Below are 23,347 nucleotides of genomic sequence, written 5' to 3'. Positions count from 1 at the left end.
AGTAATGTAGAAGCAGAGGACAGGTCTAGAAGGAGGAGCACAGAGTAATGTAGAAGCAGAGGACAGGTCTAGAAGGAGGAGCACAGAGTAATGTAGAAGCAGAGGACAGGTCTAGAAGGAGGAGCACAGAGTAATGTAGAAGCAGAGGACAGGTCTAGAAAGAGGAGCACAGAGTAATGTAGAAGCAGAGGACAGGTCTAGAAGGAGGAGCACAGAGTAATGTAGAAGCAGAGGACAGGTCTAGAAGGAGGAGCACAGAGTAATGTAGAAACAGAGGACAGGTCTAGAAGGAGGAGCACAGAGTAATGTAGAAGCAGAGGACAGGTCTAGAAGGAGCACAGAATAATGAAGAAGTGGGGGAACAGGTTTAAAAGGAAAAGCACCAAGTAATGTAGACGATGGAGGACAGGTCACGCTTTACAGAAGTCTGTGTGTAAGATGTGACTGCTAAGTGATAAGATGATGCAGAGATCCTGCACACCCAGCACAATACATGCTGCTTCCTCACACTAAACTACCAGGACATACACACTGTATTGGTGGGACGTTCTGCGCATGCACACTGGTCTGGCGGGATCTTCTGCTCCTGCGCACTGGACTGGCGGCAACTTCCGCGCCTGCACACTGGTCTGGCGGGACCTTCCGCGCCTGCACACTGGTCTGGCGGGACCTTCCGCGCCTGCACACTGGTCTGGCGGGACCTTCTGCGCCTGCGCACTGGTCTGGCGGGACCTTCCGCGCCTGCGCACTGGTCTGGCGGGACCTTCCGCGCCTGCCCGCTGGTCTGGCGGGACCTTCCGCGCCTGCCCGCTGGTCTGGCGGGACCTTCCGCGCCTGCCCACTGGTCTGGCGGGACCTTCCGCTCCTCCACACTGGTCTGGCGGGACCTTCCGCACATGCTCGCAGGACTGGCGGGACCTTCCGCACATGCTCGCAGGACTGGCGGGACCTTCTGCACATTCACACGTGACCGCCGGTTCCCATTAACCATGGTTAGTATCTGTCTTTCAGATGTGAATAAAGTTACTATCCGGTAAAATAATCTACAAGGAAAAGGGGAATACTATAATAATTAAGAATTTTAGATGTCTCTGAAGATCCAGGATCTCTGAGGTAACTTCTAATATCTGTAAAAACTTATATTAGGGGTGTATTCATTCATAAAGGGCATCTGTCACATTGACCACCCGTCTGATCTGTTGGCAGCAGATTATATAGCAGGAGGACCTGAGCAGATTGTGTCTCTACATTCTTTTCTATAGGAGTTACGGGAACCGCCTAACAAGGCCACCCAGAGGTGGAGCCGCATCTATCAGACATTCCTGGCATCTCCTGGGGAGAAATGTCCGTGTTGGGAATACCCCTTTATTCCATGTGGTGACGGCTCTGAGAAGATGTTTCTCTCAATGATCAATAAGTGAGGTTCTGTATGTCACACATGATGTCCCCTGTATGATTTCCATCTTCTCCTTTCTTCATAAAGACATCTGCAGTACTAGATCCTCCAGTTCCTCCAGTTTTCTCATCTTCTCCTCCACAACGTTCCTTCTGAATGACCCACCAAGAATGGACAAGGACAGGAATGAGATGAGCAGAAGAATATTAGACTTCACCTTGGAGATCATCTACCTGTTGAGCGGAGAGGTAAACTTTTCTACATTATAGAACAAGTCCCACATAGGGAAGGGACAATACATAATAGGAAGAATCCAGTGTCCTGTATAACAACGTCCAGATCTTCCAAGTGACGTCAAGAAGCTGAAGATCAGCCACCAATATGGTCAGTTATGTGTCATGTCACCAATGCTGCAATAGTAATGTTGTAGAGCAATGAGAATGACCAGGAACCAGGAGGATCAGGATGACATCTATATAGAAACATAGAAGATGACGGCAGGAGGACAGCACATGGTCCATCTAGTCCCCCCAATATTATTTCCTTTTTAGTTTTGGCCTCGTTCTATTTTCTCAATGTCTTTTTGTAGGTGAGGTCTCCAGTATTACAGATGTGGGGTCACTAGAGGTCTATACAGCGGGGTCACAATCTCCCTCTTTCTACTGAGGGGGGAAAACTGTGTTCAGTTCTCTAAGTGTCTCTCTCCATACACAGGAGTACACAATAGTGAAGAAGACATCGGGTGACTGTACGACTCCCATCATCCATGAGTCAGGAGGATGGAGCAGTAGTCCCATCACAGAGCCTCCCCCTCACTCCGGGATACATGAGAAGATCTTAGAACTGATCTACAAGATGACTGAGCTGCTGACTGGAGAGGTGACACTGCTGGGAATGCTGGGAAATTCTACAGTAACAGCACTGGAGGTGTCTGGGTAATGACTGTATCATTGTGTGTGTCAGGTTCCTATAAGGAGTCAGGATGTCACTGTCTATCTCTCCATGGAGGAGTGGGAGTATCTAGAAGGACACAAGGATCTGTACGAGGAGGTCATGATGGAGGACTACCGGCCGCGCACATCACAAGGTGAGAAGAGACAGATCTATATTGGCATTACTGGGGGCACAGGCTGGACTGGCGGTCATGTTGAGGCCTTAATACCGTCATGTGCAGCACATATACACGTGTGTACAATGACATGTAATGTAGGAGCTCCACAATTTCGGCTCCTTTTACATCACATTAGATCCCTGTGTTTCGTGCTGCCGGCTGCTCATAACTCTGCATTACAGGTCACATTACATTGTACAGCGCTGGCGGCCGTTCTGGATACAGGAGCCATGAAGACGGGCAGGACGCGCTGTCTCCTAATGCAGAGTTATGGGCAGCCGGCAGCGAGGACTATGGGCAGTCGTGCTGTAGTCAGAAGTAAACCTGGTAATACAAGTCATGTAGAAAGACGATTATCGGCACACTCCGGCAGTATAATAGTTTCCTATATAATGTCCGTATAATCGGAGGTTCTCTTTAATATTACAAGTTCTGGGCACTAGATTCTGGAGATGGGACGCTGATCCAGGGATTTATTGTGATTTCCAGATTTGGAGCCGGGGAGGAGTTTTCCCCTAATTAGACAATTGTCATCCACCTCATGGGGGTTTATCTTCCTCTGGATCAACACGGTCGGATTATAGGTTGGTCTTGATGGACTTGTGTCTTTTTTCATCCTTAGTAACTGTAACACAGAATGTATGGAGCTAAATTTACCACGAATATAAAGTACAACGTGTTCTGAAAAAACAATCTCACAATGTCTTGGATAAGTAAAATCTTATTCCCACTTATGATACGTCTCCACATGGCGTAAACACGGCGGAACGTCCAAAACTCATTTTTGGCGCGACGTGTAGATGAGATTTGTTAAAATCTCATCCTCATTGCTACTACTGTAATACGCTGCAGATTTTCTCGCAATTAAATACTTTGCAGAAAATCTGCATCTTATCAGCCCCGTGTGCACATACCCTTAAAGTGACACGTCAGATTTGAGAAATGGTTCTCTTAAACAGGTCAAAAATAGGCCATGGATTCCACTCCCAGAGGAGTCCCTGACATCACTGTCCATATATGGACAGAGACGTCAGGGGCTCCCTCTAGAAGCACAATTTCCAGCCAAGTTGACGGCAACGCTCTGGCAAATGATTCCGCTCCTAGAGGGAGCTTCAGTGGCGCTATCTACAGGGGATGAGGTGCTATCTGCAGGGGTTTGGCATAAGTTTGATTAAACTAAGGGGGAGATGTGCCGGCACTTGTGGGGAGAGCCGGCGGACAGGAAAGTACAACCCTGTTCCATTCTGCCAATATTTATTTATGTGACACCTGCCCAGGGCATCAGGAGTTGGAAAGTATATAGCCATGTCGTGAAGGGGTTAATTAATATGTATAGAAAATATTGCCTACAGAGGTGTACACAGCCTTTAAGAGGCTAATAAGCAAGTGACACCCAGACCATTTTTGGTTGCAGGTAACTAAATAGAGGCGTCCTGTGTCCCGCCACGTTCATGTGTATCCGCGTCCACAGAAGGCAGATACAGGTAAATACTATGGTGGAGCAGGGAGCCAGTTACGCCCCGCCGTTCGCTCTGGTAGGGCACAGTCTACTTTAGGCCTGTGGCTTACAAGGTGCAGGGACCTCGACACCGGTAGTGAGGACCTCAACATTGTAATTCCGGCTCTGATCAGTACACATAGAAGTGTAGAGAGAAGTGTCTGATCTATAGACAGATATACAGTAGTCATGTATTCAGTCCCTGTGTGTTTCCTACAGATGGATCCAGTAGGAGAAATCCGCCAGAGAGATGTCCCAGTCCTCTGTATTCCCAGGACTGTCCAGAGGAAAATCCCAATGTCCCAGAGAATCATCAGGTAGATGAAGCTGAGCCGTATACCAGATCTATATAGGGGGTGCGGAGCTTTTCGGTCCTGCGGTCATTAGGGATGTCACGATACCAGAATTTGGACTCCGATACCGATACTTCGTGTAGTATTGCGATTTCGATATCAAAACGATACTTTACCAATAGTAATAAAAAAATAATAAAAAAGTTCTTCCGTTTTCTGATGTGAGGCGCGAGGCGTGATGATGAATGTAACCTCCATGTACCTCATTAATAGTAATTAACCCCATCATGTTTCTCAGTCATAATGGGTTAATGTGTGAGGTACATGATGGGGTTAATTACTATTACTGAGGTACATGGAGGTTAAATTCATCATCACGCCTCGTGCCCCACAATAATAAGTGACAGAAATATATACTGATAGTACACAGGCATATATCTATATACTGATAGTACACAGGCATATATCTATATACTGATAGTACACTGGCATATATCTATATACTGATAGTACACAGGCATATATCTATATACTGATAGCACACAGGCATATATCTATATACTGATAGTACACAGGCATATATCTATATACTGATAGCACACAGGCATATATCTATATACTGATAGTACACAGGCATATATCTATATACTGATAGTACACTGGCATATATCTATATACTGATAGTACACAGGCATATATCTATATACTGATAGCACACAGGCATATATCTATATACTGATAGTACACTGGCATATATCTATATACTGATAGTACACAGGCATATATCTATATACTGATAGCACACAGGCATATATCTATACACTGATAATACACAGGCATATATCTATACACTGATAGTACACAGCCATATATCTATATACTGATAGTACACAGGCATATATCTATACACTGATAGTACACAGGCATATATCTATATACTGATAGTACACAGACATATATCTATATACTGATAGTACACAGGCATATATCTATATACTGATAGTACACAGGCATATATCTATACACTGATAGTACACAGGCATATATCTATATACTGATAGCACACAGGCATATATCTATATACTGATAGCACACAGGCATAAATCTATATACTGATAGCACACAGGCATATATCTATATACTGATAGCACACAGGCATATATCTATATACTGATAGTACACAGGCATATATATATATACTGATAGCACACAGGCATATATCTATATACTGATAGTACACAGGCATATATCTATACACTGATAGTACACAGGCATATATCTATATACTGATAGTACACAGGCATATATCTATATACTGATAGCACACAGCCATATATCTATATACTGATAGTACACAGGCATATATCTATATACTGATAGCACACAGGCATACATCTATATACTGATAGTACACAGGCATATATCTATATACTGATAGTACACAGGCATATATCTATATACTGATAGTACACAGGAATATATCTATATACTGATAGTACACAGGCATATATCTATATACTGATAGTACACAGGCATATATCTATATACTGATAGTACACAGGCATATATCTATATACTGATAGTACACAGGCATATATCTATATACTGACAGCACACAGGCATATATCTATACACTGATAGCACACAGGCATATATCTATACACTGATAGTACACAGGCCTATATCTATATACTGATAGTACACAGGCATATATCTATATACTGATAGTACACAGGCATATATCTATATACTGATAGTACACAGGCATATATCTATATACTGATAGTACACAGGCATATATCTATATACTGACAGTACACAGGCATATATCTATACACTGATAGCACACAGGCATATATCTATACACTGATAGCACACAGGCCTATATCTATATACTGATAGCACACAGGCATATATCTATATACTGATAGCACACAGGCATATATCTATATACTGATAGTACACAGGCATATATCTATACACTGATAATACACAGGCATATATCTATATACTGATAGTACACAGGCATATATCTATATACTGATAGTACACAGGCATATATCTATATACTGATAGTACACAGGCATATATCTATACACTGATAATACACAGGCATATATCTATATACTGATAGTACACAGGCATATATCTATATACTGATAGTACACAGGCATATATCTATACACTGATAGCACACAGGCATATATCTATACACTGATAGTACACAGGCCTATATCTATATACTGATAGCACACAGGCGTATATCTATACACTGATAATACACAGGCATATATCTATATACTGATAGTACACAGGCCTATATCTATATACTGATAGTACACAGGCATATATCTATATACTGATAGTACACTGGCATATATCTATACACTGATAATACACAGGCATATATCTATATACTGATAGTACACAGGCATATATCTATATACTGATAGTACACAGGCATATATCTATATACTGATAGTACACAGGCATATATCTATATACTGATAGTACACAGGCATATATCTATATACTGATAGTACACAGGCATATATCTATACACTGATAATACACAGGCTTATATCTATATACTGATAGTACACAGGCATATATCTATAAACTGATAGTACACAGGCATATATCTATATACTGATAGTACACAGGCATATATCTATATACTGATAGTACACAGGCAGATATCTATATACTGATAGTACACAGGCATATATCTACATACCAGTATATTAGCCTGTGCACTGATAGTACACAGGCAGCTGTTAGGACATACCTCAATATGCCCTAACAACAGGAAATATGGTAGGACAGCCCTGGGGTCCTTCAATGGACCCTGGGCTGTCTGCCCATATATGGTATGTCCCTCAATCGCGTCACAGGGATTCCTGCGATGCGATCCAAGGGGCATCTCCCTTTCTCCTGAATGCTGCAGTCCGCTGTGATCGCAGCATTCAGGGGAATAGCGGCGGAGATGAGAGGTTTCTCTGATCTCCGCCGTTATAGAGCGGGGCTGCTGATGCGTAATACAACCATTGCCCCGCTCCTGACATAAGTGAGAGCGCGGTCAGCATGAGGTGATGCGGCCGGCGCTGAACTATAATAAGCGGCGGTGCAGGCACTGAAGACAGAACATGGGGGTGTTTTGCAGCGCGCCCGCCATGTTCTGTCTTCAGTGCCGGCAATCATTAGTGCAGCGCTGGCCGCAACGCATCATCCTGACCCCGCGCACTCGTCATGACTCAGGAGCCGGGCAATGACTATCACACAGCCGCAGCCCCGCTCTCATACATTCATGTGTTACTATACTGAGCTGTGCGGCCGCAGAGCTAAGTATCGAAATACATGACATAACGGTATCTAAACAGTATGGAAGTTTCGAGGCATCGTGCATCCCTAACGGTCATAGATGGGGACATAGATTTTGGTGGTTTCTTATGTTGATCTGTTAGATTCTTCGCACTCTCTGCTGTATTGTACTGAATTGTTACATATGTGAAATCAGGGGGAAGATCTGACTATTATTAAAACAGAGGATGAAGAAGAAGAGCGAGTGAGGGTCGATCAACCGTGTAAGAGTGAACCGGAGGAGGAAATTCCAGGAGGTGTTACCAGAGGTCAGTAATAATGAATTTAGAAAGTGAACTCCGTGGTTTATTAACCCCTATCCGCACCAGGACGTAACTGTACGTCGTTGCGGGAAGTTACTTCCCGCACGAGGACGTACAGTTACTGAGTTAATCCCGGTGCACACTGTCGGCGACAGTGTGCACCGGGAATCGGGAGGTCAGCTGTCGCCGACAGCTGACACTCCCCTCTTGCCGGCCAGCGGTCCTTTGCCGCTGATTTCGGCGCATTAACCCCTTAAATTCGGCGATCGGGTGCAATCGCCGAATTTTAGGGGTTTCTAACATATCGGCAGACCCCCGTCCGAAATCGCGGGGTCTGCCGATAGTTAGTATGGCAAACGGAAGCCAAACAATGGCTTCCGGGTCTGCCATGGATGGAAGCCCATCAGGACCAACCTTCGGCTGGTCCTGATAGGCTTCCTGTCAGAGTGACAGAAAGTCACTGTGTCGTTCCCGATGCACACTGTCGGCGACAGTGTGCATCGGGAACTTGGAGATCAGCTGTCCCCGACAGCTGACACTCTCCAGTGTTGCCGATCAGCGGCTCATCGCCGCTGATTTCGGCAATTAACCCGTTACATGCGGGGCTCGATTGCGATCTCCGCATGTAGCGGGTTTGTAGCGCATCAGCAGCCCCCATGCAATCGTGGGGGCTTCTGATGCTTGTGATGGCACCCGGGGGCCAGACAACGGCCCCCAGGTCTGCCATGTATGTCAGCCTATGAGGATCAGCCTCTGCTGATCCTCGTAGACCAACTGTCAGAGTGACTGTGACGTCACACTGACAGTTGGAATACGTTACACTACCTAGGTAGTGTAATGTATTCTAGCAGCGATCAGAGCTGCAGGTCAAAAAAAGAAAGTGTAAAAAGTAAAAGAAAAGTTAATAAACAAAAATATAAAGTGTAAAAAGTAAAAAAAAGTTTATAAAAATGTTTTATAAAAGTGTAAAAATAAAAGGTTTTGTTTTCCTATAATAAGTCATTTATTATAGGGAAAAAATGAAAACGTTAAAAAAAAGTACACATATTTGGTATCGCCGCATTCGTAACGACCCAATCTATGAAACTATAATGTTAATTTTTCCGCACGGTGAACGCCGCAAACAAAATAAACGGAAAACTGTCAGCGTCGCTATTTTTTGCTCACCACCCCTCCCAAGATAGAGAATAAAAAGTGATCAAAAAGTCGCATTTACCCCAAAATGGTACCAATAAAAACTACAACCCGTCCCGCAAAAAACAAGACCTCCCACAGCTTTTTTGACGAAAAAATAAAAACGTTACGGCTCAAAATAGCGTGTCCCAGAAAATAAATTATTTTATAGAAACGTAATTTTATTGTGCAAACGCTGCAAAACTTAAAAAAATCTATACACATATGGTATCGCCATAATCGTACCGACCGGCAGAATAAATTAAAACGTAATTTATTGCGCACGGTGAACGCTGTAAGAAATAAAGAATTTAAAGCGCCAAAATCGCTGTTTTTTGGTCACCTTAGCTCTACAAAAGATCCTGAGGGGCCAAAATGCTCACTATACAGCTAGAAAAATTCCTTGAGGGGTGTAGATTCCAAAATGGGGTCACTTTTGGGGGTTTCCACTGTTTTGGTCCCTCCGGGGCGTTGCAAACCCGACATGGCACTGAAAACCAATCCAGCAAAATCTGCGCTCCAAAATCCAAAAGGCGCTCCCTCCCTTCTGAGCCCTGCTGTGGGTCCAAACATCAGTTTACGACCACATATGGGGTATTGCCGTAATCGGGAGAAATTGCTTTACAAATTTTGGGGTGCTTTTTCTCCTTTATTCCTTGTAAAAATGAAAAAATTCTATGTTTCCACAGAAAAATAGGTGATTTTCATCTTCACAGACTAATTCCACTAAATTCTGCAAAAAAACTGTGGGGTCAATATGCTAACTATACCCCTAGAAAAATGCCTTGAGGGGTGTAGTTTCCAAAATGGGGTCACTTTGGGGGGGTTTCGACTGTTTAGGTACTACAAGACCTCCTCAAACCTGACATGGTGCCTAAAATATATTCCTAAAAAAAGGAGGCCCCAAAATCCTCTAGGTGCTCCTTTGCTTCTGAGGCCGGTATTTCAGTCCATTACCGCACTAGGGCCACATGTTGGATATTTCTAAAATCTGCAGAATCTGGGCAATAAATATTGAGTTGCGTTTCTCTGGTAATACCTTCTGTGTTACAGATTTTTTTTTATTACAAATGAATTTCGGCAAAAAAAATGAAATTCGTAAATTTCACCTCTACTTTGCCTTAATTCCTGTGAAACGCCTAAAGGGTTAAAATATTTTATGAATGTGGTTTTGAATACCTTGAGGGGTACAGTTTTCAAAATGGGGTGATTTATGGGGACTTTCTAATATATAAGGCCCTCAAAGCCACTTCAGAACTGAACTGGTCCCTGAAAAAATAGCCTTTTGAAATTTTATTAAAAATATGAGAAATTGCTGCTAAAGTTCTAAGCCTTGTAACGTCCTAGAAAAATAAAAGGACGTGAAAAAAAATGATGCAAACACAAAGTAGACATATGGGGGATGTTAACTAGTAACTATTTTATGTGGTATTACTATCTGTTTCACAAGCAAATACATTTAAATTTAGAAAAATGCAAATTTTTGCAAATTTTTGCTAAAATTTGAAGTTTTTCACAAATAAATATTGAATTTATCGACCAAATTTTTTCACTAACATAAAGTATAATATGTCACGAGAAAACAATCTCAGAATCGCTTGGATAGGTAAAAGCGTTCCGGAGTTATTACCACATAAATTGACACATGTCAGATTTGAAAAAATCATCTGTGTCCACAAGGCCAAAACAGGCTGTGTCCTAAAGGGGTTAAGCAGGACCTGCTGTGTTATTTGTTGTTGTTTTTTTAACCACATTCCTCCCCTTATACTTGGCGTCCTCCAGATTCCAACGCTGTCTTTTTCTTTTTTGCCCCCCTCCATGTTGTTCCACTACAGCCCTTACTCCGTTTTGCACCTAACATATGCGTGTTGTAATTAAAGGTACAAAGAGGAGACACCATCTCTCCTCAGTAGGCGTTGCCTCACTTTTTGTTGTGACACTGTCCAATCAGAGCGGACCGCTTCACAGCGATGCAGAAAACCTGCTGATTTTGTGAAATTTCCTGCAGGTCTTTTGCATCGCTGTGAGGCTGTCCACTATGATTAGATAGCGTCACAGCAATGAGCGAGTCAACATCTACTGAGGAGAGAAAAGGTCTTCTCCTTTCTGTTCTCTTTAAGGTGGGGTTCCTCCTTAGTTCTACATTACAGTAACACGTCAGACAATGTGTTATACATAGTGCAGGACCTGAGGGAGCTGTGACTGCACATAGAAGTTCTCTACAAGGTGTTCTATGAATCCGGTCATGCACTAGGCTTAGCATCAGATTTTGGGGGGCAGCGGCTGCGATTAACAGCTGCACTCTAGGCCGAGATCTAGGAAAGCTCAGTTCAACCACTTACAGAGAATGTGTCATCAGAAAATGATCTATTGTTTAAATCAATTTTCGTTTAAACATATTTTTTATGATTTTTTGGTGCGTTTTTTTTATATTATTTTTTTGTCTTTATCTAATCTTGCAGTTTGCCCTCTGGCCAATGAGTCTCATAGTAGACTGCTCCTTACAGTTCTCAGCAGTCATCTCATTATCATCACAGGCAGGATTACACTGACAGGTAACATCTATATATAGATAATACAGAATCCACCATTCATAATGGACTGACCCTTCCTGTTCTGTATAGATCACTTCTCATCACACCTCTCATTATCATCACAGGCAGGATTACACTGACAGGTAACATCTATATATGTTGATAACAAAGAATCCACCATTCATAATAGACTGACCCTTCCTGTTCTGTAGAGATCATTTCTCAGCACTCATCTCATTATCATCACAGGCAGGATTACACTGACAGGTAACATCTATATATAGATAATACAGAATCCACCATTCATAATGGACTGACCCTTCCTGTTCTGTATAGATCACTTCTCATCACACCTCTCATTATCATCACAGGCAGGATTACACTGACAGGTAACGTTTATATATAGCTAATACAGAATCCACCATTCATAATGTACCATCTCATTATCATTACAGGCAGGATTACACTGACAGGTTACACCTATATATATATATATATATATATATATATATATATATATATATATATATATACACTATAGAACAGGGTATAGGAGCGGCACTGTGTAGATAGCCAATAAACGGTTGGTGCTAGCTTCAAAAATTAAGGAGTGACGTACTCCTCATACATATATCCAAGAAAAGAGACTAGAAGCAGCACTCAGCAAAAAATGTGAATTTATTCACCCAACACAGCCCTGTGTTAGACAACATATAGGCTAAAACGGCCAGAAAGATATAACTGACAATAGCTGGACGCAATAGTACAATCATGTAGAGGCTGAAAAAGCTAGCACATACCCTGGGACATGATAAGGAGTGCAGGAGATCAAAAAAGTGGATGGATGAATGAACGCCTCGACGCGCGTTTCGCCCTGTAGACCGGCTTCGTCAGAGTTATATCTTTCTGGCCATTTGAGCCTATATGTTGTCTTTGGATGCTTCTAGCTTCACTTTTCATGTATTGCTATATATTTTGTAGGCAATGATAGACCTTATTGTCTATCTCTGCATATTGTCATAATCAGCTGGTAGCTCTATACTACGTGTGGGCCTTATTACCTTATACCCATGGGTTTATAATTCTGTCATATGAACTATCTGAGCGTGGTTTGGTCATCCTTGTATGGTTGACTCTGTTTGTCTATGGTCTATGCCATCTGACCCTGCTGTATATATCTCCGTGTATGATGTATCCCATCTTTTATTCCATTATATGTTATTGGTGATTATATTTAATAAAGATTTTTTGTACTTTTGTATATCATTCAGTATACTATTTCTTTAAGGGCTATGTCCCTTCATGGTTCGCTTCTAGGTTGTCTACTTGCAATAAGGGACCCCAGCATACACCATTTTTTGGTGTGAGGTTTTGTTTAGGTTGTCTCAGCTTGAAGAATAGGCCAATGTTTTTGCAGTATTTAGAAAATCTGAGGAGAGCATATATCAAAATTGCCTATGCATCTAATTTGGGGTGATAATGGAGCATTTATCTTCCCTCTTCCATAAAGTAACTCCCCTCTAGTGATGGCTCTAGCTCTGGCATAAGCTCTATGTAGGAACTTTTTAGGGTACCCACGTGCGCAAAATTTGTCATAAAGTTTGTCACATTCAGATTGGAAGGACTTCTCATCGGAGCAGTTTCTTTTCGCTCTGAGATACTGTCCTATGGGAATACCCTTTTTCAGGGCCGGAGGGTGGAAACTTTCCCAATGTAGGAAATTGTTGGTAGCAGTAGTCTTCTGATAGATGTCGGTGTGCACACTGCCACCAGGGTCCAGCGAGATTTTGAGATCCAGGAAATTAATTTCTTTCTCGTGTATTTCGTAAGTGAATTTCATGCCTATGTCATTGATGTTGAGAATCTCCATAAAGTCCAAGAAAAGTGATTTGTCCCCATCCCAAAAAATAAGAATATCATCAATGTATCGACCCCAGAATAAAATGTGACAGGTAAAAAAACATAAATCATCCGTGAAAACAAAACTATCTTCCCACCACCGTAAAAAAAGATTAGCATATGTGGGTGCACAAACTGTGCCCGTGGCACTGCCTTTTATTTGATGGTAAAATTCGCCATCGAACATAAAATTATTGTGGGATAAAATAATTTTAAGTAGTCAAATAATGAATCCATTGTGTGCTTGGAACTGAGTGCCCTTCGTGCTCAAAAAATATTGAACAGCAGTTAAACCAAGATCGTGTCTAATGTTAGTGTATAGAGATTCAACATCAATGCTGGCTATTAAGGTGGTGGCTGTAACAGAAATCCCCTGGATCCTGGTGACAGTGTCCTTAGTATCTCTAAGATAGGGGGGCAAGGCTGTGACAAAGGATGAGAGCATCTCATCTACTTATAACTAATCCCTTGCGTGAGGTTATCGTTCCCCGACACCATAGGTCTGCCTGGTATTGGACGAGATGTTTTATGAACCTTAGGCAAGGCGTAGAATGTTGAAAGGGTTGGATTAGGATTAAACATTCTTTTAAACTCATCCTGTGTGATGAGAAACTGTGATTTTGCCTCCGAAAGTAAGGAATGTAATTCACTAGTGAACTGTTCGGTAGGATTTTTTGCAAGAATGGTATAAGTGGACACATGATCTAAAAGTCTGTGGACCATAGATGTGTAATCATCCCTATCCATAACGACAGTGTTACCCCCCTTGTCAGATGGCTTAACAATGATGGATTCATTCTTAGAGAGTTCATCCAATGCAACCTGCTCCATATGACTGAGGTTACCAAAGACTTTGGATTTAGCGTATTTTAACCCTCGTAGATCTGCACTGACCATCTTGACAAATATGTCGATGTGGCCATATTGGGAGAACGGTGGTGTCATGTGTGACTCTGGTCGCAAAGACGAGAAAGGACCCGTGGCCATAGTAGCTCCAAATTCATTTTCATTAAGAAGTGCTTCGAGGTCAGTAAGAGTCCTCAATTCATTGGGAGTATTTGGAGTGTTCGGAGAAGGGTTAACTTTAAAATGTTTAAGTAGAGCTAACTTCCGTGCAAATAAATGTAGATCTTTGGTCCAAGTGAATTCGTCATAGCCAGGGGTGGGAGGGTATGAAAGGCCTTTCTGTAGAAGCGCCATCTGATGTGGGTTCAGTTGTTGGAAAGAAGATAAATTATATATCTGCATTCTGTCATTTTTAGTCATCAGGTCCCCTGACTTCAAGTCCCTCAACTCACCTGATTCCAACCCAAATTGGGTGGTCCTAAAAAAGGAAACGGAGTATTTAGAGTAGATGGACTCTTCCCAGTGCCACTTGACACTGTAATGCTTGCTCCCAATGGTCCAGTGTTCTTCCCCGCTGTGAAGGGGGTGGTAACCGTATTGGTCGTGAACATAGTGGGTAAAGCATAGGAGGAGGAAGAAGAGGGAGCCGACATGGGTACCCTGGATGGATTTTCTTGGCCAGGTTGTATAGGGCATATTTGTTTATTTACTTTAAGAGGTAAAAAGGTTCTTTTTGGAGGATTATATCTCCTGTTATTGGTTTTTCGCTTTGTCCCCAGTCTCTTATCCTCAAGGGATGGCCTAGGGTCATCTGTACCGGAGATATCAGATTCAGAGTAGTCAGTAGATCTAATTTCACGATGGATAACAGGGTGTGTGTGTTTACGGAATGAATACGCTTGTCCCGTTTCAAAGTCTTTGCGGTCTCGTATATATTTACGGTGTTGCGTTCCTTCATTTCTCTTTGCAGGCTTTCGATATTTCTTTGTAGTTTGATTTCACAGTTGTTATATTCGGATGTGGTACTGAAGATTTTAATATCCTCAATTTCCTTTTGCAACTGGAGGTTAATTTGATCAAAGGCACTTTTTTCAAAGTCCAAGGGGTAGTGAAGCATGCGTAGAGAATTATCGGTTAGAAGGTCTTCCCACCCTTTAAGGATGTGCGCCGACTTTTTGTGCGCAGGCGCGCCCTCCTGGATTTCTGATTGGTGCAGTCCATTGGCCATTCTGATTGGCCTTACGACCCGCTCGTCTCACTATTGACGGCCGGTCTGTTTAGCCTCTTTTCATTGGGTCCCTGCGGACCGACGCCCACTGTCATGGCGGACCGAGGCTTTAAAAGGGTGTGGATCCACAATACGCCGTCAGTAGCCCCATATGAACCCCTGAGGACGCTACGTTCGTAGCGAAACATGTCGGGGGGGCTTCTCGCTATGTTTTATACGCAATGTCTCACTGACTGTCAGCCGCTGCTATGATCTTGTTTTGCAATTTCAGCCTACTGCAGACGCTGTCTAAACACTGACCCATTACACTGGACTGACTGTTTGCATCTCAGCACGCAGATCTTCTACTGCCAGTGAGCATTGGCTCGTTTTTAAACGAGTGTCGTTTTGTCTTTGATCATTTACTTATTTAATCATACCCAATAAAAGTTATATTTTATCTTATTGAATACTCCTGTATCTGGCTGGAAACAAGGGCAACCCTTCTCTATTTTGCCTAACCGCAGATTAGTTTCACTTTGTTACAGTGTTGTGCCTGCCAGCCAGCGGGGTCTCCCTTTCCCTTTTTTGCTATAAAAACCACATCAAAAACCTCTTGATTACACTTGATTTTGCGTGTTTGTGTTTGTGTGTGTGTGTGGGGGGGGGGGGGTGCTTGCCGCTGATTCTTCAAAAGAGCTGATAAGCGGCTATGAAGTATCAGCGGCGCGCGTTAACACTCCGCTCTGCCCCACACACAGCTCTGCAGGCACGAGAAAAGTGTTAAAGGGATCGTCCAGTAAAACATGGCGCCGCACCTGTCCTCAGGTCGGGTGTGGTATTACAGCTCTGTCCTATTCACTTCAATGGAGGTGAACTGCAATACCAGACACAACCTGAGGACAGGTGCGGCGCTGTGTCTCCAATCCGGACACCCCTTCTGTCCTGAGATGACCCGACGGGGGAGGAGGGTGTCAGAGCCACCCACCGCCATCACTGCAGACAGAACCACAACTACGGCATGAGGGCAGGGCTTGTCCTGAGTGCACTGTCTCTTGTTATGGACAGATTTATAGTCACGTGAACCCCGTCTGATGAACCGGTAACCTAGGTCCGATCACATGACAGAGGGGGATCACCAAAAACCCTGTGAACCCTCAGCCCATCAATCCAGCCCTTTCCTGGTTATATCTGCTTCTGGGAAAGCTGGGTGACCACCATTACCCCTCCTACTGGAGTGTGAGAGGTTCATTAGTCACATCCCCAAACATACTCCAGTAGGAGGGGTAATTGTCGTCACCCAGCTTTCCCAGACCCCTGAACGGTAAATCTCTCTAGTTGTGCTGAGACTGTTTGGGAATGTGACAGGGGTCTGGGAAAGCTGGGTGACCACACTAACACCGGGCATATTATCACCCAGCATTCCCAGGACAGTTACATCATGTGTCCTTTATACAGAGTCTCCTGCACGACTACAGGGGGGGCCGTCGGGTGTGGGGGGGGGTCACGAGAGCGGGGGTCTGTGAGATAGAGAGTGGGACAGACACACACATCTTACATGCAGTGCAGCTGGTCTTCATGATGGTGCCTGCTCTCTCCCTGCAAACAGCTGCTCTGCTGTGTGACTCTGACCTGCGTCTGCGCAGTACAGAGCCAGAGAGCAGATACAATGGACGGGAGCCGTTCATTGACTCCTATGCATTGTAGCTGCCGTATTCCATCTCTGTATGTGTCGTTAATCAACACATACAGAGATGAAAAAAAAAATGGTAGCCCCCATAGAGAAGAAAAAGAAAGAAAAAATAAAAAGTACAACACAAATAAATACAATTTATTTTAATGACCTACTAAAAGCAATATTATATAAAAAATAAAATTTTCCGTGACAACTTAAGGACGCAGCCTAGATTTTTCAAATCTGACATATTTCACTTTATGTGGTAATAACGTGGGAATGCTTAAACCTACCCAAGCGATTCTGAGATTGTTTTCTCGTGACACTTTGGGCTTTATGTTCGTGGTAAAATTTGGACGATATATTCAGTCTTCATTTGTGAAAAATTGCAAAATTTTGAGAAAATTTACAAGAAATAGCATTTTTCAGAATTTAAATGCATCTGCTTGTAAAACAGACGGTTATACCACCCAAAATAGTTACTAGCTCACATTTCCCATATGTCTACTTTAGATTGGCATCGTTTTTTGAACATTCTGTTATTTTTCTTGGACGTTACAAGGCTTAGAACATAAACAGCAATTTCTCATATTCTTAAGAAAATTTCAAAAGCCTTTTTTTGAAGGTACCAGTTCAGTGCTGAAGTGGATTTGAGGGGCCTATGTATTAGAAACCCCCATAAAACACCCCATTTTAAAAACTAGACCCTTCAAAGTATTCAAATCAGCATTTAGAAGTTTTTTAACCCTTCAGGCATTTCACAGGAATTAAAGCAAAGTGGAAATGAAATTTGCAAATTTAATTTTTTCAGCTGAATTTCAATTTTATTCAATTTTTTTCTGTAACAAAGAAGGTTTTACCAGAGAAACACTACTAAATATGTATTGACCAGATTCTGCAGTTTTTAGAAATGTCCCACATGTGGCCCTACTGCGCTCGTGGACTAAAACACAAGCCCCAGAAGCAAAGAAGCACCTAGTGCATTTTGAGGCCTCTTTTTTATTAGAATATATTTTAGGCAGCATGCCAGGTTTGAAGAGGTGTTGAGGTGCCAAAACAGTAGGAATCCCCAAAAAGTGACCCCATTTCGGAAACTACACCCCTCAAGGAATTAATTTATGGTTGTTGTTACCATTTTGACCCCACAGTTTTTACACAGCACATATTTGAATTGGGCTGTGAAATTAAAAAAAATGAAATTTTTTCCAATAAGATGTCATTTTTGATAAAAATTTCTTATTTTCACAGGGAACAAAATACCCCATTTTGTTGCCCAATTTGTCCTGAATGCAGCAATACCCCATTTGTGGTGATAAACTGCCGTTTGGGCCCATGGGTGGCCTCAGAAGGGAAGGAGTGCTGTGTGTTCTTTGGAGTGCAGATTTTGCTGGATTGGTTTTCGGGTGCCATGTCGCATTTGCAGAGCCCCAGAGGTATCAAAGCAATGGAAACCCACCAGAAGTGACCCCATTTTGGAAACTACACCCCTCAAGGAATTCATTTATGGGTGTTGTGACCATTTTGACCCCATAGTTTTTTCACAGAACTTATTTGAATTGGACTGGGAATTCAAACAAAATTAATTTTTTCCAATAATATGTAGTTTTGGGTGAAAATGTCTTATTTTCACAAGAAATAAAATACCCCATTTTGTTGCCCAATTTGTCCTGAGTGCGGCAATGCCCAATTTGTGGTGATAAACTGACGTTTGGGCCCATGTGAGGCATCAGAAGGAAAGGACCACCATTTGGCCTACTGAAGCTTTTCTGGTGCTAAGTCATGTATGCAGAAGCCCCTGAGGCACCAGTACAGTTGAAACCCCCGAGAAGTGACCCCATTTTAAAAACTACACCCCTTAAGACTAGAGGTGTAGTGAGCATTTTGACCCCACAGGTACTGTGTAAAAGATAATGCGCAGCAGATGGTGCAGAGTGAGATTTGCAATTTTATATATATATATATGGCATGTCAGTGTCCGATATAGTGTGCCCAGCATGCGCCACCGGAGATATACACCCCTTAAGATGTAATGTGGGTTCTCCTGGGTACGGTAGTACCCTACATGTGGCTGTTATCAGCTGCCTGGGCACACAGCAGGGCTCAGAAGGGAAAGACGAGGGGGGATAAGCTGTGCGGAGTGCATCAGGGTAAGTAAAACTGGGCTAAATTAAAAATCAAGGGATGTATGATCAATTTTAAAACAATCTTTCATACAGAGCTCTGGTTTTTCAGGACACGTGTCACATTGATATATTGTGTCCCTCCTTATCGCCCTCTTATAGCAGACTCTGCACCCCTTTTGACTCTTTCCCTTTCCACCGGTTTTGGAACTTCTCCTGGAAAGTGTTGCCCTGGTACGATGCGTGTGGCCATGCTTCCAGAAGTACTGGGTGCCCCCCCTTCCTGGTCCCTAAAGATTAGATTTTTGATAACCAACTCTTGAAATTCCAGGAAAGTTCCCGTCTGGCCTGTACATCGACGTAGCACGTAACGCATTGTACAATGCCATCTGTATGATGTGCACAAACAGCTTCTTATACCACACCGCATGGCGCTGTAGGGCTTCAGGACTTGATTTGACAAGTCCATCCCTCCCATGTACCTACTGTAGTCCAGGATGCAGTCTGGTTTGGGGGTGGCCTTTCCTTCATGTATCCTAAATTTGTAGGTATACCCTGATGCACTCCCGCAGCTCATACATCTTCACGCCATACCTTGCCCTCTTACTCGGCAGGTACTCGCGGAATTGAAGCCTCCCTTTAAAATGTACCAAGGACTCATCAATAGAAATAAACGTCTCGGTGGTGTATGCTGGGAAAACCGGGCACTGGCACGGTCTAATAGGGGTCTCCGTTTATACAAACGGGCAAAACTGGGGTCATCTTGGAGTAGGCAATGCTCATCAGGAGAAGCAAATTATTGCCTCATTTTTTTTTTTTTTTAGGTTCCACTTCAGTTCTGAAGTTGCTTTGAGGGGCCCATATATTAGACACCCCTATGAAACACCCCATTTTAGAAACTAGACCCCTCAAAGTATTCACAATAGCATTTAGAAAGTTTATGAACCCTTTAGGTGTTTCACAGGAATTTAGAGCAAAGTAGAGGTGAAATTTACATATTTATTTTTTGTCAGAAAATCCTTTTTATACAATTTTTTTTCCATAACACAAAAGGTTTTACCAGAGAAACGCAACTCAAAATGTATTGCCCAGATTCTGCAGTTTTGAGAAATATCCCACATGTGGCCCTAGTGCGGTAATGGACTGAAGCACCGGCCTCAGAAGCAAAGGAAGACCTAGTGGATTTTGAGGCCTCCTTTTTATTAGGCACCATGTCCGGTTTGTGGTGCCAAAACAGTGGAAACCCCCAAAAGTGACCCCATTTTGGAAACTAGACCCCTTGAGGAATTCATTGCAGTTTTCATGGGGTGCATGCGACTTTTTGATCAGTTTTTATTCTATTTTTTTTACAGCGTTCACCGTGCGCTATAAATGACATATTCACTTTATTCTGCGGGGCGATACGATTACGGCGATACCAGATGTTTATAGTTTTTTTGATGTCTTATGGCGTTTGCACAATAAAATACGTTTTGTAATATATCATTCACTTTTTTGTGTTACCTTATTCTAAGAGCCAGAACTTTTTTATTTTTCCATCAAGAAAGCCGTGCGAGGACTTATTTTTTGCGTAACGAACTGTAGTTTCGATCAGGAGCATTTTTCGGTACATGCGACTTTTTGATCTCTTTTTATTCCATTTTTTGGGATGTGAAGTGACCAAACAATTGTGATTGTGGTACGGTCTATTATTATTTTCTTTTACGGCGTTCACCGCGCGGGATAAATAACGAAATAATTTTGTAGTTCAGGCCGTTACGGACGCGGCGATACCAATTATGTATAGTTTATTTGTTTGTTTATATATTTTTATTAATAATAAAGGACTGATAAGGGAAAAGGGGGGATTTTTACTTTTAATACTTTTAAAACTTTTATTTTCTTATTTTTACACATCTTTTTTTTACTTTATTACTTTGTCCCACTAGGGGACTTGAGGGCAGGAGGCCCTGATCGCTATTCTAATACACTGCACTACATGCGTAGTGCAGTGTATTGGAGCGGTCAGCTACTCACTGACAGCAAGAATAGTGGGTCCTGACTTCGTCAGGACCCACTAGGCTTCCGTCGATGGCATAGCCGGACGCCATTATTTGGTGTCCGGTTGCCATAGTTACAATCGCCAGCCGCTATCGTGTAGCAGGCCGGCGATTGTAGCTTAACCCCTAAAAAGCCGCGATCGCTATTGAATGTGGCTTTCGGTCCCCGCTGTAGGAGCTGTGACAGCTGCTGTACGAGACAGCAGCTGTTACAACTCCTGTATGTGTCGGGAGGACGGCCAAACTCCCGTGACGTACTATTAGGTCATGGAGCGCGAACGATACAGCTACCATGACCTAATAGTACGTCCAGGAGCGGGAAAAGGTTAATGAGGTTTGTTAAAGAGGATCTGTCAACACATTACAAGTGCCCTATCTCCTATATAAGTAAAGAGGCTCTGTCACCACATTATAAGTGTCCTATCTCCTATATAAGTAAAGAGACTCTGTCACCACATTATAAGTGCCCTATCTCCTATATAAGTAAAGAGGCTCTGTCTCCACATTATAAGTGCCCTATCTCCTATATAAGTAAAGAGGCTCTGTCACCACATTATAAGTGTCCTATCTCCTATATAAGTAAAGAGACTCTGTCACCACATTATAAGTGCCCTATCTCCTATATAAGTAAAGAGGCTCTGTCACCTCATTATAAGTGTCCTATCTCCTATATAAGTAAAGAGGCTCTGTCACCACATTATAAGTGCCCTATCTCCTATATAAGTAAAGAGGCTCTGTCACCACATTATAAGTGCCCTATCTCCTATATAAGTAAAGAGGCTGTCACCACATTATAAGTGCCCTATCTCCTATATAAGTAAAGAGGCTCTGTCACCACATTATAAGTGTCCTATCTCCTATATAAGTAAAGAGGCTCTGTCACCACATTATAAGTGCCCTATCTCCTATATAAGTAAAGAGGCTCTGTCACCACATTATAAGTGTCCTATCTCCTATATAAGTAAAGAGGCTCTGTCACCACATTATAAGTGTCCTATCTCCTATATAAGTAAAGAGGCTCTGTCACCACATTATAAGTGTCCTATCTCCTATATAAGTAAAGAGGCTCTGTCACCACATTATAAGTGTCCTATCTCCTATATAAGTAAAGAGGCTCTGTCACCACATTATAAGTGCCCTATCTCCTATATAAGTAAAGAGGCTCTGTCACCACATTATAAGTGCCCTATCTCCCATATAAGTAAAGAGACTCTGTCACCACATTATAACTGCCCTATCTCCTATATAAGTAAAGAGGCTCTGTCACCACATTATAAGTGTCCTATCTCCTATATAAGTAAAGAGGCTCTGTCACCACATTATAAGTGTCCTATCTCCTATATAAGTAAAGAGGCTCTGTCACCACATTATAAGTGTCCTATCTCCTATATAAGTAAAGAGGCTCTGTTACCACATTATAAGTGTCCTATCTCCTATATAAGTAAAGAGGCTCTGTCACCACATTATAAGTGTCCTATCTCCTATATAAGTAAAGAGACTCTGTCACCACATTATAAGTGTCCTATCTCCTATATAAGTAAAGAGGCTCTGTCACCACATTATAAGTGCCCTATCTCCTATATAAGTAAAGAGGCTCTGTCACCACATTATAAGTGTCCTATCTCCTATATAAGTAAAGAGGCTCTGTCTCCACATTATAAGTGTCCTATATCCTATATAAGTAAAGAGGCTCTGTCACCACATTATAAGTGCCCTATCTCCTATATAAGTAAAGAGGCTCTGTCTCCACATTATAAGTGTCCTATCTCCTATATAAGTAATGAGACTCTGTCACCACATTATAAGTGTCCTATCTCCTATATAAGTAAAGAGACTCTGTCACCACATTATAAGTGCCCTAATTCCTATATAAGTGTCCTATCTCCTATATAAGTAAAGAGGCTCTGTCACCACATTATAAGTGCCCTATCTC

At 42.4% G+C, this 23,347-nt stretch overlaps 1 protein-coding gene across 2 annotated transcripts; it reads left to right on the top strand.

Moving 5' to 3' along the window:
* The first annotated feature begins 711 nt into the window (after positions 1–711).
* Positions 712–18,896, top strand: LOC142703606 (uncharacterized). Of its 2 annotated transcripts, XM_075848245.1 has the most exons (7): positions 712–1,113; positions 1,263–1,644; positions 2,111–2,275; positions 2,360–2,483; positions 4,225–4,322; positions 7,816–7,927; positions 18,504–18,896. In XM_075848245.1, the coding sequence occupies exons 2-7, from the start codon at positions 1,453–1,455 to the stop codon at positions 18,566–18,568; spliced, it is 756 nt and encodes a 251-aa protein (XP_075704360.1). In that variant the 5' UTR covers positions 712–1,113; positions 1,263–1,452; the 3' UTR covers positions 18,569–18,896. The 2 variants fall into 2 exon arrangements, with proteins under 2 accessions (XP_075704360.1, XP_075704361.1); XM_075848246.1 differs by having other exon boundaries at positions 712–1,644.
* The last annotated feature ends 4,451 nt before the right edge of the window (positions 18,897–23,347 follow it).

Source organism: Rhinoderma darwinii, unplaced genomic scaffold (assembly GCF_050947455.1).
Source record: "Rhinoderma darwinii isolate aRhiDar2 unplaced genomic scaffold, aRhiDar2.hap1 Scaffold_2865, whole genome shotgun sequence".
NCBI lineage: Eukaryota > Metazoa > Chordata > Amphibia > Anura > Rhinodermatidae > Rhinoderma > Rhinoderma darwinii.
The sequence above is the reverse complement of the archived record's forward strand: the minus strand, read 5'-3'. Positions and strand labels throughout refer to the sequence as shown.

What these genes read in the sequence shown, in the direction of transcription:
- LOC142703606 (XM_075848245.1), top strand. Translation starts at nt 1,453, where the DNA reads ATGATTTCCATCTTCTCCTTTCTTCATAAAGACATCTGCAGTACTAGA. An exon ending in TCTACCTGTTGAGCGGAGAG is followed by an intron (nt 1,645 to 2,110) that starts GTAAACTTTTCT and finishes CTCCATACACAG; the next exon opens with GAGTACACAATAGTGAAGAA. An exon ending in TCCAGGAGGTGTTACCAGAG is followed by an intron (nt 7,928 to 18,503) that starts GTCAGTAATAAT and finishes TTATTTTCACAG; the next exon opens with GGAACAAAATACCCCATTTT.